This window comes from Nerophis lumbriciformis, linkage group LG19, assembly GCF_033978685.3.
Source record: "Nerophis lumbriciformis linkage group LG19, RoL_Nlum_v2.1, whole genome shotgun sequence".
In the NCBI taxonomy this organism is placed as follows: Eukaryota; Metazoa; Chordata; class Actinopteri; order Syngnathiformes; family Syngnathidae; genus Nerophis; species Nerophis lumbriciformis.
In genome coordinates this window covers 6,763,385-6,779,444 of record NC_084566.2, presented here as the reverse complement: position 1 = coordinate 6,779,444, position 16,060 = coordinate 6,763,385, and the positions used below count along the sequence as shown (strand labels likewise).

The following is a 16,060-nucleotide window of genomic DNA, read 5'->3' as shown; positions in this document are numbered from 1 at the left end:
GGGCAAAAAAGTATTTAGTCAGCCACCAATTGTGCAAATTCTCCCACTTAAATTGATGACAGAGGTCTGTAATTTTCATCATAGGTACACTTCAACTGTGAGAGACAGAATGTGAAAAAAAAATCCAGGAATTCACATTGTAGGATTTTTAAAGAATTTATTTGTAAATTATGGTGGAAAATAAGTATTTGGTCAATAACAAAAATTCTACTCAATACTTTGTTATTGCCAACAAAGGTTATATTACAGAGGTCAAACGATTACTATAGGTCTTTACCAGGTTTGCACACACAGTAGCTGGTATTTTGGCCCATTCCTCCATGCAGATCTTCTCGAGAGCAGTGATGTTTTGGGGCTGTCGCCGAGCAACACGGACTTTCAACTCCCTCCACAGATTTTCTATGGGGTTGAGGTCTGGAGACTGGCTAGGCCACTCCAGGACTTTCAAATGCTTCTTACGGAGCCACTCCTTCGTTGCTGGGATCATTGTCATGCTGGAAGACCCAGCCACGTTTCATCTTCAAAGCTCTCACTGATGGAAGGAGGTTTTGGCTCAAAATCTCACGATACACGGCCCCATTCATTCTTTCCTTAACACGGATCAGTCGGCCTGTCCCCTTAGCAGAAAAACAGCCCCAAAGCATGATGTTTCCACCCCCATGCTTCACAGTAGGTATGGTGCTCTTGGGATGCAACTCAGTATTCTTCTTCCTCCAAACACGACGAGTTGAGTTTATACCAAAAAGTTCTATTTTGGTTTCATCTGACCACATGACATTCTCCCAATCCTCTGCTGTATCATCCATGTGCTCTCTGGCAAACTTCAGACGGGCCTGGACATGCACTGGCTTAAGCAGGGGGACATGTCTGGCACTGCAGGATTTGATTCCCTGTCGGCGTAGTGTGTTACTGATGGTAACCTTTGTTACTTTGGTCCCAGCTCTCTGCAGGTCATTCACCAGGTCCCCTCGTGTGGTTCTGGGATTTTTGCTCACCGTTCTCATGATCATTTTGACCCCACGGGATGAGATCTTGCGTGGAGTCCCAGATCAAGGGAGATTATCAGTGGTCTTGTATGTCTTCCATTTTCTGATAATTGCTCCCACAGTTGATTTTTTCACACCAAACTGCTTGCCTATTGTAGATTCACTCTTCACAGTCTGGTGCAGGTCTACAATTCTTTTCCTAGTGTCCTTTGACAGCTCTTTGGTCTTGGCCATAGTGGAGTTTGGAGTCTGACTGTTTGAGGCTGTGGACAGGTGTCTTTTATACAGATAACAAGTTCAAACAGGTGCCTTTTATACAGATAACAAGTGGAGGACAGAAGAGCTTCTTAAAGAAGAAGTTACAGGTCTGTGAGAGCCAGAGATCTTCCTTGTTTGAAGTGACCAAATACTTATTTTCCACCATGATTTACAAATAAATTCTTTAAAATTCCTAAAATGTGAATTCCTGGATTTTTTTTTCACATTCTGTCTCTCACAGTTGAAGTGTACCTATGATGAAAATTACAGACCTCTGTCATCATTTTAAGTGGGAGAACTTGCACAATCGGTGGCTGACTAAATACTTTTTTGCCCCACTGTATGTATGTAGTAACAGGTACATTCATAACATGCAATATTTGCGTATTTTGATCATGTTAAGCATACAGCACATTATTTTCAAAAACGCATCACAACGTTCGCTTTTTCCTTTGACAACATTGCACTGATTAATACTCGCTGCAGACTTCATGAGAGCCAACAAACAAAGCATAACTTCAGGTCTGTACGCTTAGCTTTTTCACAAATAGCACCGTTGCTACCAGATGAAAAAAAAAAGCACAGACATTTTTTTGTAGCACAGAAAATTTTTTGGAGCAATATGAAATGTCTTAAAGATCACAATTTCATTATTTAACACTCAAACGTACACATGTGCACTCATACATATAAACACATCGCCATCATAGGCCTAGTGTAACGCCCAATTAAACACAAAACATCCCTGAACTGTGGAAGCACTGTCGCTTACACGACTGTAGGGCTGGGTAATATGGACCACAACTCATATCCCAATATAGTTTGACCCATAAACTAATCCATAAATGGAAATATCTGTTGATGTAACTAAATATCTCCACCATGCCTTCATTTAAAATTTTCTGGACTGATGGGGATCCAAAATAAACAGTTACCAACAAGTAAGAAAAGTAGGTTTTGCATAATAGGACTCCGACTTAAGAGGTGTTTTGAGATAAGAAAAAAGCCTTGAAAATAATAAGAAAAGTCAAACAATCTTCAATCTTCTATCATCTTTAAACAATGTTTTTTTAGCCAAATGCTATATTCTTCAGCAAACAAAATCAAAAGAAAATATGAAATGAAGTGCCCTGGTTTAAACATTAGCAGCAACATGAACATAATTTACCTTTAACAATAAACATAACTATAGGACATAACAAAGATTTTAGCCAGGAACACAAATCCGCCAACTGTTTCATGATGTGTGACAGGATGTGTTCTGAAAATTACTTCAAAAAAGTATTTCATTCTAGTTACTCGTTACTTTACCAAAAAGTAATTGAATTACTAACGGAATTACTCTTTAATAAATGTAATGAAGTACTAAGAAAAGTAATTAGTGCGTTACTTAAAAAAAGATATGCGTTTCATAAGAGCAGTGTGTGCGTCGGTGTGTGTGCCTCTAAAAGACTATGCCTGTTGCCTAGTGATGTGTAATGTCAGCAAATCCACGCTCAGTTTGAGTCTCACAGGCATTTTAGCTTGAGCTGTTTTTGTTAGCTTAGCAGGCTAGCAGCTGCAGTTTTTCGGCTCTGACAGGAGCTCTTTTGAATCTTTTACTGGTTTGTTACCTCTGCTTAATAATTTAAATGAATGTGCTTCCATGGCTGTATAACCTTGTCAACAAACGGGGTACTGTTTGGATGGCTAGTTTGTCACTTTAGTCATTGATTTATTGTTCAATATTCCCTCCGACCCATGTAATTCTTATCGCGCAGTGCAATTTATATCAAGTTTTCAGGTGGTGAAAAAAACATTTACTGACCAGTTCCTCCAACTAAGACATTGTTTATTCTGTGTTGGAAGACTGAGTGTGTGAGTTAAAAGAGCTTCAGCCCCGCTAACTGCACTGATCAGTGACGTTTACGCATTAATCACCTGTCTATTTTGGTTATGGTTTAAGTTTAGTTCCTACATGCTTGGGAAACAATTTTACTCCAGTTTGACCAAATTTGAATGGATTTATTTAAAGAGCAAAATGCTAAAAAAAGAAAAAAAAAGAAAAAAAAGAAAAAAAAAAGGTCAAAATCTGTATTTGCACATGTGCAATTCTGAAAGCATCCATCCATTTTCTACCGCTTGTCCCTTTCGGGGTCGCAAGGGGGCTGGAGCCTATTCCAGCTGAACTTGGGCGAGAGGCAAGGTACTATGAAAATAATAAAAACTGAAAAAAGCATTGCAACCATAACGGATAAAGGTTGGCTCTTATGCTGCTAGCTTAATGCCAACATATAATGGTCGGCCCCATTGACAGGTTAATGAAAATTAGCATTGTGATCATTTTAAAATTGTACAAACGTTTAACAAATTAGATTTTAACGTAACAAAATTGACACAAATCATTCAATTAATTTGTACTTACAGGCATATAGTCACTAAACTGTGGAAACGAAGGGTGACCATCGAGTTTGTACTTCTTGGCCAGTCTGCTGCTCAACACTGAGTGTGTGAATTAGCCATGTGAGCCTGTTGTTAAATGCTGCTCGAAATATGGCTGCAACTAACGGCTATTTTGATTAGTCAACAATTATCTTAACTATTAGTCTGACAATAAAGCGTACATATATTTAATGGCTCTAATTTTTCCATTGACTTCTAAATACAGTTTAAGTTATTTAGGCTTGTGCTTACTAACAAATATGACCAATTCATTCATAAATATGTATTTTTACTGTAACTGTGCTGCTCATTCAGCTGTTACAAAATTAAAATGACTATTGACCATCAAAGTGCTTAAAAAACAAAACCTTTTTAATGTATAAAAAAACTGCTAAAATAGCAGCAATGAAAACAAAACAAAATCTAACTTCCTCAACAAGAAAAAAGCATTTTGTGATGTTTAAAAAGTCGCACACTGGTATATTGACTATTGATTAACTCTAGGCAGTTTTAGCACTCTAATAGACCTAATGTGTAGAAATGTATATTTGATTAATTCTTAATATGTTGGCTATTTAATAGATTGTATGTTTAAACTTATGATACCTCCGCATTGGTGCCTGTCAGTGTCTGTGTGCCCCCGTTTTAAAAGGCATTGCAAATTGACGCTGCGTTCAAATGTACTCAAATTAATGTACACAAAGTTTAGCTGGCTGACTTTGGCCAAAATGGTAGTTACTTTTCCCACAACTTCGTCTCACACTTGTTAGCTAGCTAGCAAGGCATAAACTAACAGTCATACCGAGGCTGAAACCGCATCCTCCCTTCAGATGTCCAACATCATATCTCTGCTTTAAATGCTCACGTATAACAGGTGTATAGCCATAGAAACAAGGTCCACTTTGCAAAATGAGCAAGGTATTCATGTTTAACAAAAATAAGAGGAAATCTTCTTACACTTTACCTGTTAACACTGGCAATGTTTTTGCGAGTGGTGGTACTGACCCGCTTCCGCACGGAAAAACACGGGTGATGACTATTTTCGACCACAAATTATATTGTAAACGACAAATTATATTGTCGACATATTGTTGCAGCCCTACTCTAAAATTAGGCATTTGTATTACCCATACTCTAGGGCCACGTAGAAAAATAGTCAGCCAAATCAACCAATGATGTCAACATTTCTATATTATACAGTATAGTGTACATGAAAACAGGTGTAGTAGGGCTGGGTATTGACAAGCACTTGAGTCATGACAATACAGTATTGCGATGTATTACAATATTCTACATAGTTCATCAATACATTCAACATGCAGCTTAAAATACAAGTTGTATATATTACAATAGATGCCCATAAGAATTAACTGGACAAACTGAGTCAACAATGCTATTCAAATGATCCACTTCCATTATTGCAATTAAAAAAAAAACCCATAAAAAATATATTGCACTCATGTTTGTTTCAAAATGATTCAACTATTCAATGTCAAAATATAAACAGTACAAATAATGAACAAAATGTCAGCTACTGTAGTCTTCTTCTAAAACACCAATGAAAATAAAATTTAACATTAAGACCAGCTATACTGTAGCAAAAGTCATCACGTCTGCCACAATCGTTTGTTCTTAAATGTGTATTCCACGTCTTCCATGTCGAGAGCAGTTTTGATTTGGGCTTACATGGTAAAAAACTCGAATGTGTTGGGCATTATTTTATCCAGACGCATACATTTGTCCAAATGTGACCAAGTAGATGCATTGTGGGTTTTCTGGACGCCGTCTACATCGCTAAAAGAAAAATCTAAGGAAGAGAATCCCTCTGCAATCTTCCACTAGTTTTTTTAATGTATAAATTGCCCGCTTGAATATTCCCTCTTCTCTTCTTCAACTCTGTCGCCATGTGGGATGTGCGTGTCTGTTGTGATTTCCTTTCCTGGTTCGATGACCCGCCCTATCTTAGACTTAAGACTTCCCTTTATTGTCATTCAAATTTGAACTTTACAGTACAGATAAGAACGGAATTTCGTTGCATTAGCTCATGGTAGTGCAGGATAAAAGAGCAATAAAGTGCAGATATAAATAAATAGATTACTGTACAGATAAATATCTTGCACTTTTGCATACGCATCCACGTTTATGGATGTATGTTATATTGTCTTTATATTCCAGCGAGTTAATTTATTTTTGGGGGGAATTGAGGGGATTATTTTAATGCGTTCAAGAGTCTTACGGCCTGAGGGAAGAAGCTGTTACAGAACCTCGAGGTTCTGCTACGGAACCTCTTTCTAAAGTCCAGCAGTGAAAAGTGATAATCTTGCCTCTGAATGGCCTGTACGTAATGTTTTGCCCTAATCTTAACCAATCTTGACTCATCATAGTAAACCAACCAACCAATCATGGATTTTCTTATATGTAAACCAACCAATTATCATTGATGTTTCCCGTATATTTTGTCCTCTGCCCGTGGAGTTGCTTCGCTACGTAGCTTCAATTTTTAGGGTTAATAATTTTTAATGGAAAACCATAGTTTTTACCACGGGATTATCAAAAACCTTACTCATTACGGGAAAACCGTAGTTGTTGGCAGGTATGGCAAAGAGACAGATCAAGATTTTAACACTGATTGTTGGTCGGAAAAAACGAAGGAAAACGGAAAAAAAATTTTTTTTACATTTTTACAAAGATAAAGAAGGATTTTCGACTATAGACACATGCCTGGGTAGTAGTGCAGCAACAGTTTGTGGAGCAGAGCTGCGGAAGTTGGCCCAAAAAATTACTTATACAAAAAAAGTATATTAAGTGGTGATGTTGCTAGGTATGCATCCTACGTCCCTTACACATTCAAATTTGAAAGGACGCAGTATCTATGCGTCCTAGGGACGCACCTCATTTTCCACATGAACTACGATACATTGATAATGATAAAACAATCATTGTAGACGTTAATTCAATTAGGAATACAAACAATAGCTTGAGGTGTGGGATATAGCTGTTTAAAACATTTGGGAAGCCATTTGTAATTTGAGTTGGATCAGTTTAAAAAACACACAATTCAAATCTCATCACGGTTTTGTGACACGGTTTTGTGTTCAGTATACATTGTCCTTTTTACCACCCCAGAATATCCTAGATCCCAATTATCCACCATTACCATTTCAGTTGTGGTTCACACATAACACATTCCAAACTCATTAGTAACATAAATAAAGAAAAATATGATCTAAATCAGCTGGACAATTATTCAAATTTGAATCACAATTTTGCTGATCATAAAACTATAATCGGAAAAAACAATGGGCTGTGCAGCATGCATGCAAATTCCTAAGCTTGCAATGGTGAAACGGATGAGGATTAAATGGAAAGTGAGTGAAAAAAAAACATGTCTACTAGAAGTTTGGGATGTAACAATGGTAGCTTCTTTTTATTGGACACAGCGCTATTATATCTAACCATAATCAATAATCACCAAATAACAAAAAAAAGTGGAGCATATGATTTCACATTCACGTAACCAGTGGACAAATTCCGCTGTTAAAACGCAGAATATCATGGAAATTGACATAAGTGCGATTGAACTGCTGTCATTGTGAGGAAAAGGAACATTTGTTCGGGAAAATAGTGTCCGGGATCGCTCATTCATCCCAACTGCCCGGTCCTGAACTAAATGTCGAGACAGCCACTTGAAACGACTTAACTACGAAGCTAAAGCAATCCATACACCCACAACAAATCTCATCTGCTTGTGTTGTTGTGAATGACATCATCAATGAAATATCAATGTACAAGCAGGACAGCAATTGCAACTTGAGAGGCTCGCTCTTTTTTGTGGGGGGTCATAATTGTCCATAGATGTATAGCCCCAATACGTGTGAAGATTTTATAATGTAATTACCAATGTATATATGACACAAAAAGCACATACCCAATGATGGTAAAATAAGAATAAAAGAAAAAAAATGAAACAAAAAAATAGGAAAAGTTAATTTTATTTTTTATCTTGCTATTCAAAAGTATTATTGTTACTTTATTCTTACTTGTTTGTGACTAATTTATATGCAGTTGTGTGTGTTGTTGTGAATGACATCCACGTAATATTATTGTACAAACAGTATATCAATTGCACCTTGAGAGGCTAGGTCTTTTTTTTGTTACAGCCTCAAGTTGTTTTTAGACATCAAGCTCAGAACAGCAGCACACTTCCCCCTTTCAAAGTAAAAGCCCTGTGCGCAACATCCAGTCTGACTGCACTAACAAAAAAAGGACTTTAACCAAGCATAATGTACTTAACCTAAAGCATTTCATATATTTTCAATATTATTATGCATGAACTTAAAATACTGGTCAACATTGTCCATAGATTTTTTTTGCACCAATACATGTGATTTTTGCATTTAATTAACAAGCATTTAATATATGACACACAAAGCACATACACTTAATTCTCCCACACTGAGTAAAAGGTAAAAATGGAACAAAAAAAAAAACGTTTTATTTTTTCATATTGCTATTTACATTTATTGTTCCTTTTTTTTTTTTTAACTTGTTCATTTGATATTAATGTATATTCAGTTCTTTGGAAATATATATAAATTTGAATTTTGGGAGTACAATTAATACTCATGTTTTCAGATAATTAATCAGGTCACTAATCGTGATTTCAATATCAAAATAATCATGATTATTATTTTTGCCATAATTTGTAGTTAATTTTATAGTTTCTCATCCAAGTAGGTTCCTCAGTTAATGCTCAGACTTAGATTGGTTAGATGTAGTCTAGAAGTTGGTGGCAAAACCCCAACTATTTATCCTCCAAAACAAGAAAAAAAACAACTGTTGGGATGCAAAAGTGCAGCCTTTCTGTCATTTGCAACAACAAATAAAATGGCAATCACTGTTAGCATTGAAGTATTGTGTTGCAAAATGATTGTTGTGGACGACCAGCCCAAAATCAGTCAGACTGAAATCACCAACGTTAACATTCCATTCACTTTTAGAAATGGCACAAAAGGAGCATCTGGGACCGGAACGTTTCTAACGCTTGTTATTTGATGGAGGCTAAAATATATTGTCTTATAAGAATGGTTGAATAGATAGTGTTGTATGTCTAAATCTATAAGCCTGTTGCAATTGATGAAGCCTACTTGGATGAGAGGCGAAACGTCTAAGACCAACTGAACAGTCCAGTTGCGATTTATTGAATACCCCGAGAATAAATTGACCTGGATAAACCCCATGTCTTATCAAATCGTGTTTTATTTATACATTTTCGAAAGAAAAACTTAAGTGTAAACATAGTTACATAAATAAAAAGTTTGTATGCTGTACATGGAATGCACATTCTATATGACATAAGTAGCAGTAGTATGTAATAATGCAGAAGTAATTAGCTGTAGCTGTTAATGCCATTGAAAGATTGGCGGAGCATGCAAAAGACTACTCTCTACTTGCGTTGCAATGACGGGTTTCACAGACCACAGCACAGACCACATGTTAAAATAATTCAGGAGATGGTGATTACTACAGGTGACTAGATCTTGTGTCACTAGAGTAAAATGTGAGCGTATTTCTCTTTTAAAGAAAAGCTGTTCACGGGCAGAACGCAGTCAGAAGTTGTTGAGCTTTGTTTCCATAGTCAGAAGCATATTTGCCGCCGTTCTTATTTTTGAGTTTCACAGCCAAAGCGCCACGCCATGTTTATGTCCAAGCAGAAGCAAATTGTCAATCATGGACACAAAGACCTGACAAAAAGCACTCAGGACACACTGGATTGTTACCCCCAGCATCAAGATGCCACCACAGCAGCCTGGAGTTAAAATATATACAGCTGATTCATTGATACATTAGCAGGGTTTCCCCCAACTTGAAATCTACATGTGGCGGTGGGGGCGTGGTCAAAGTGACATCATATAATTTGCATATTTGTTGATGATGCAGATATATATTGTAATGCTAAAAATAATTCACATGTAAAAATAAGTGTTTTATTAGTAATACCATTTTTGTTATATCGTTGTGTTCTATTTTTATAATTGTTATTGTACAATGTAACATAGGATGCATACCAGTGGCAGCTGCTGGTCTTTCAAGTAGGGGAAGCTATCAGCTTCTCTTTAAACATATACAGTCTTCAATAACAAATACAATATATAAACATGCTAGATTTTAAATAAAACTTCACTTAAAAAAATAGAAATATCTCCATGACAGCAACAAACCGAATGGAAGTTTACAAAATGCTTTGGCAGTGTTTTATACTTCAAGATTGCTGATTTGCTCATTTTGATGTCAATCAAAAAAGGATATAGCCCAGACAGGTCAATCAATCAATCATGCGGAAGCCCGTCTACCCACTTTAGATCACTCTTATTTATTCGCTCATTGTCTGTGGGCGGGACAAAGTCAAGTATTTATCCAATGATTGTCTCATTTGGCTCCAGCACTGAGACGTTATCACATCAATGAAAAAAGTTGCACCAATTGTCGCCAAAGTAGCTGATTCTAAACAAAAGTTAAACACATTAGTCAATGAAATGCAAACAAAATAATATTTACCACTTTTTTTTCTTTTCTTTTTTTTTTTTTTTACATTTTAGGAAAAGCTGAACTTCCCTAATAGCAATTGCCAGTGCTGTATGTATATCTGGCATATCATGTTAAAACAATGCCGCAAGTAAGAGAAGTCGGCAAGTCAGATCCATAACTTCAGGACAAGAATTGGCTATCATGGCTGGGTGGGTCTTGCTGGAGTGCAAAGCAGGGCTGTGCGCATCCCGCTGCTGGAGAGCCGGCGCCCCATCGCCAGAGCAAAGGTGCGGCAAAGCAGCCGCGCGGGCTGCGCCTCGTCGTACCGCTGACGCTCCAGACACTCGTGTGCGTCTTGCTTACAGATGATCAAAGTTTTTCAGTGGCCACTATTGACATCATTGGTCAATAGTGCTTAAATAATATAGGCTATATATCCATTTATACTATATGCAACTTTAATTTGTATCCATGTAAAACAATCCTCATTTTTAAAGGTGTGACAGCTTCTGATTTAGCCATGGCACCGCACCACAATCAGATACACATAGGGGAAACCCTGTCTTGACAACTGCAAAATCAGAGATGCAGAACACTGCTTCTACAAAAAAATAAATGTATCCTATTTACTTTAACTTTGATATTTTTTAATTTTAGTATTTTATTTTGCAAGTTCAACACTTCAAAAGCTCATACACAAAATGTCATGCATGCGTCGTGCAGCCAAATTAAAAAAATGTTTCCTTGTCTAGTCATATACCTTGTCATAGTAGTTTTCTTAAAAGCAGGGGCACGGTCAGGAATTCTAGGCCAAATAACAGTAAATGGAGTCAATGACAGACAACAACTCAACTCTTTAACCAAAAGCAGCTATCGGTGGCCTACATAGCCTCATCCAGGAAACCACTGCTCCAGAAAAACTTCCTTTGCATTACACCAATGCCATTTATTGTTGAGGTATAGATCTACCTTTTCCAAGTGGCATGTTATGCCAGCAATTTGAAGCGCAGAGATAGAATTGGGAAAGTTAAGACGTGTGACAAAATTTGGGGAGACAACATTTGGGGTGGCTAACTGGAACAAGCAAGCATGTAGGGGAAACTTTCAATTTCATACGAGTCTCTTGACCACCAAAAAAACCCTACGGAAAATTTGCAAATTCTGGGCCAGAAGACCCAGGCCCAAAACAGAATAGTGGAAAAAACTTGCTTGTGAATGTCTTCCCAAGGGCAAACAACCTAAAGTCAAAGGTTAGGTTAATGACCATCAATGTCAAAATACGGTTTATCTTCCCCCACTGGCAGGATTAGGCTTATAATATTTAGGAATGTTGATGCAATTTGGGTCCTCAGGAGAATTCTCTTAGCCACACACATTTCTGCTCAAGTGGGATTGGTCAAACCTGAATCACCCAGCAGGTTAGGGTTGCACAAAATCTACACCAACATGAAAGATGGTGTGTATACCACTGCATTAGAAGAATTCAGTACTGTAAATCGTGATGAAGTATAAAGCTTTTGTAAAATAAAACTGCACTGTCAAGATGTCATCGTAGAATAAACCATTATTCGAGCATATATGGGTTGCTCTCTTGAACAGAAAGCCCAATGTCATTCACTGATGGCCTTGACCAGCCAATTTATAATCATAAGCCCCCTTTTCACCGCATCAACTTACCTGGGATTAAAAAAATTTAAAAAAAACCTCTGAAAAGACAGATGAGGGGAAAAATAATTTCCCAATAACCACAAGTTTCAACAACAACAAAAAAAAAAGTACTTTGTGGGTCTTTTCAGAAACCTACATTCTTTTGAGGGCAGGCTGTGTGCACAGATTGGTGATTGGTGCAACCCACTTGTTTCATTCACACACAATGTTAAAGATGGCGTGCAATTGCAAACGTGTTTGTTTCATCGATTGGAGAATGCAGCAAAATAATAGAAACTATGAGAAGTGCACGGACGACTCTTCAAAGTTGGTGAAAAAGGGGCTAATGTGTACTTTGGCAAGTATTTTTTTGGCTTAAGTCATAGCCATGATTAAAACATCTTTACATTTAGACTGTAAAGTTAATATCAGCTACAGCTGGCGACAGCTTACATACAATCAACTTGTGTTGAAAACTGTTTTTTGCATGTCTTACCTTGTTACAGTGACGGCCGATGCCCATGAGAAAGTTGTCTGGTTTGATATCTCTGTGGATGAAGTTCTTTGTGTGTACATACTCAATTCTGCTGATCATCTAAAATGAAAAGGTCAAATATTTCACTTTTATCTCCCAGACATTTGCAGATTTTGACTATTTGGGTTTATAGTTGTTCCTTCACTTAGATAAACTTGCTGAGCTAAAAACAGCAAGTATGCAATAAAAAAAAGGTGAAATTCAATTATCAGCTTTCTGATAACTTGTTGAACTATGGCCCTTTTTGGACTCATCCACAATCCATACGTTTTTTCCTTTTCTATGCATTTTAGAAATTGCTGGCATGAGGCGGCTAACAATGCAGGTAATGGGGATTCTACTATTTAGTCTATCCAAACCCCCCAAAAAAACAAACTCGCCAACAACGCTCCATTTACATGCAATGATCTGCATATTGTCCAAGGTGTAGCATCATTGTGATTGTAGGAGCTAACAGAGGAACTATTTTTCTGGCGCAGTGATACTGTGCTTTGCTCACAGCGCCCCAGGCAACTATTGAGAGCTCAGAGATAATGCTTTCTACTGGAGTTGATGCTGCAGAATCGCCATTGAGTTTGAAAAAGTTTGACACAAATTCCACACATTACCAGCTAATGATTTGGACTGACTGAATCAGTAGATATTGGCTCTCAAATTAGATTTGATGACATTGTTACAAACAGAGAGCATAAGGCCCCCTTGTTCTAGCGCTTTACACTTGGTTTTACGCGTTCACGTCAATCAAGTGGTATACCAATTCTCCGTCAGGTAACGAGAAAGGGCTAAGAGTTATATTTTGCTAGAAACACCTGTAACATTGTTTTATCAATGTAGAAAGAGAATACACAGTATAGCCACATAAGCAATGTTTTCAATTGTTTATTGAATGTTTTAACAGCTTTTTTCAACAAGCTGGCAACACGGTTGAAGCTATTGTAGGTTGTTTCGGAATACTGTGCTCCTTGTTTTTCTTATCTGCCTCATCAGCGATGTAACATGTTACATGTTTGTGAAAAGTCTGTACATTTACAGTCACCCTTGGCTATTGTCTGGAAACACACGAGAGGCCAACGTATAATGGCATAACTATCGGATATTTTTTTTCCCCACAGGGACACGCGTCAACGGATCCGCTTTAAAAATTACAACAAAAAGGTCTGCCTTTTCTTGATGAAGACAGGTGAAAAAAAAGAGCCCAAGCAAAGCCGAACATCCTGTGCGACGGCATCTTGAAAGTAAACAAGCATCTGTTTTATGTCACTGCCAGCAAAGCAGCGAGGTTTGATGACGTAGCGAGACTCAAGCAATGTCTGAATTCCTAGGAGAGTAATTTCAACACTTTGCCATGGCACTAGATTCTAAGGGCCAAAGGGGAGGGTTAAGACAAAGGGGGAAAGGGTAAGAGGGAGAATTCGGATTAAGCCTAAGTCTTGGGCTAAGAGATACAGCCATCCCATCAGTCGCCATCCCAGCGAGAACAGACACTGACAGTTTTGTCATGTTCTTATTTTGTTGAGGAAACGTTTAGCACTAGTGTTTTTCATTAGCACAGTTTGTCATTACAGCTGGATCTGCTTAACACACAGCTTCTAAAACTTGTAGCTCTCCTCTGTATTTTCAGGCTGAAAAATATAAGGTTCTTGATTGTCATTTGTCCCAAAGTAGTTGTTGGCTTTAATGAAGTCTGCCATGATTAGCAATAGAAAACACAGAACACGCTCTCAATGGTCTTGTTTTTGATGCTATTGTTTTTGCATTTTGAGAAATCAATTCGCCCAGGTAAGATGTTGCGGAAATGCTTAAAATGACCAAAAATACCGTTTTATATGCTACCTAAAGTGCTACTTCGTAATATTTGCCACAGAAAATTATCGTTGGAAAGACTATCACTAAAACAGCACTGCCGAAACCAGGATGTTGGAATGATGTAAGCTAAAAGCATGTGGTTTGCCTGAATTTTGCAGAACAGTCTGCTGGTCATACATCATACATCCACATCATAGAGGCAGCACTGCCTCTATGATGTGGATGTACTTCAATATATCTGAAATAGACCAGCAGACTGTTCTGCAAAACTCAGCAAAATGCTCAATTGCTATTACCGGTAGCTTTTTTACTTCAGGACTATTCTGAATTTACCAGCTCAAGAAGAGTGCAGGTTTTTTGATGAAAGCTACAGCCTTCCATTCAGTCTGCATTCCAGTTAGAGTGGACATTGCGACGGTTTTGTTACAGTTCGTTCTTATTTTGCTGATGAAAAATTTAGGACTAGTGCTACATTATAACACTCCAAAGTTTTAACTGAGTCTGCCGTAAATAATTGTAGGAAAGACAGCAGTTGCTCTCTATGCTGTTGACAACATCACATGTATAGAAAAAGAAAGACAAAAACATTGAAGTATGACGGAAGTAGCCTAAGTGTTCTGCGGTCTGTAAAATCAATCCGGACAGGAATAACTCACATATTTAAGTATTACATGCTATTATGAATGTGCCTGTTTCTACATTACATACTTACAGCTTGAATACAAAACATTATTGGTCGTTTTTTTTAAAAGGCTTTATATGTGGAATAAAGTAATCCCATTTACCTGCTTTGTTAGCCACCTTGTGATAACAGTTTTTACTATCTAGAACACAAATTCTAACATTTGAATCTTGGATAATGGATAAAATAAAAAAGTGCAGTTTTCTTTCAAGCAAAAATAATCAGAGAGCACTGCATTGAAATTTAATGTGTGTTTTGGCTACCTGGTCTGCCAACATAAGGACTGTTTTCATGGTGAAGCGGCGAGAGCAGAAGTTAAATAGGTCCTCGAGGCTGGGGCCAAGCAGGTCCATCACTAGGACGTTGTAATCCTTCTCTTGGCCATACCACCTAAAAAAAAAAGTAATGAGGGTGAGTCTTTGTTGATACTATTCACATGTGTGATTGGCAAAGGACAAAAACTAGGTAAAAAAATGCAGTTTCCCCTACATCTAAATGACTGTGCACCGCCACAGCAAGATAAATAAATGCTGCCACACCTTCAAAATAAGTTGTTTTTTTTTACATGGAAGCATTTTTTTTAACATGTATACAGGTACAAAAGCAAAATAAAGATGACCATAACATCAATCGTGCACCGAGGGACCCTGTATCCGTCCACCTCTCAAAGACTTGCCAAAAATAACGGATATACAATTTTATTTGGCCAGAGACATATGTCCTATGTATACTGTGAGCAGTACAATAAATGTGTTCCTCTGTATGTGCCTTTCATGCATAGTAATATTTTTTCACTTGTTTGCACTTTATGATTGCACTCGGCAATAGCATATTTACTTTAGTTAGCCCTTTGTAAATTCTATTAATAATTTTTATAGTTTAATTTTTAAATGAAGGCAACGTTCACATACTGTTTGTTTGAAAAAGAAAGTGCAATAAAATATGTTTTAATTTGCAGTAAATAATCGTGATTAATATTCTTGATTTCAATATTGATGAAAAATAATTGTCATTATTATTTTGGCCATAATCGTAAAGTCCCAGCGTGGGTTTTCTCTGGGCACTTGAGTTAGCTCCCACATTTTAAAAATATGCATGTTAGCTTCATTGGAGTTTGTAAATTGTCCATAGATAGTATAAATGTGAAATATTGTTCGTCTATACATGTACCCTGGCCAGGTTACTTTGGAGTAACCT

General features: G+C 37.3%; 1 protein-coding gene across 5 annotated transcripts in view; it reads right to left on the bottom strand.

Moving 5' to 3' along the window:
• The window catches only part of csnk1a1 (casein kinase 1, alpha 1), a 56,007-nt gene that overhangs the window by 14,464 nt on the left and 25,483 nt on the right, over nucleotides 1–16,060 (bottom strand). For all 5 annotated transcript variants that reach the window (XM_061979643.2, XM_061979640.2, XM_061979642.2 and 2 more), the window contains exons 3-4: nucleotides 15,127–15,253; nucleotides 12,337–12,435 (exon numbers count right to left, since the gene is read on the bottom strand). In XM_061979643.2, coding sequence (XP_061835627.1) covers nucleotides 12,337–12,435; nucleotides 15,127–15,253 — 226 coding nt within the window. The remainder of the gene's footprint in view (nucleotides 1–12,336; nucleotides 12,436–15,126; nucleotides 15,254–16,060) is intronic.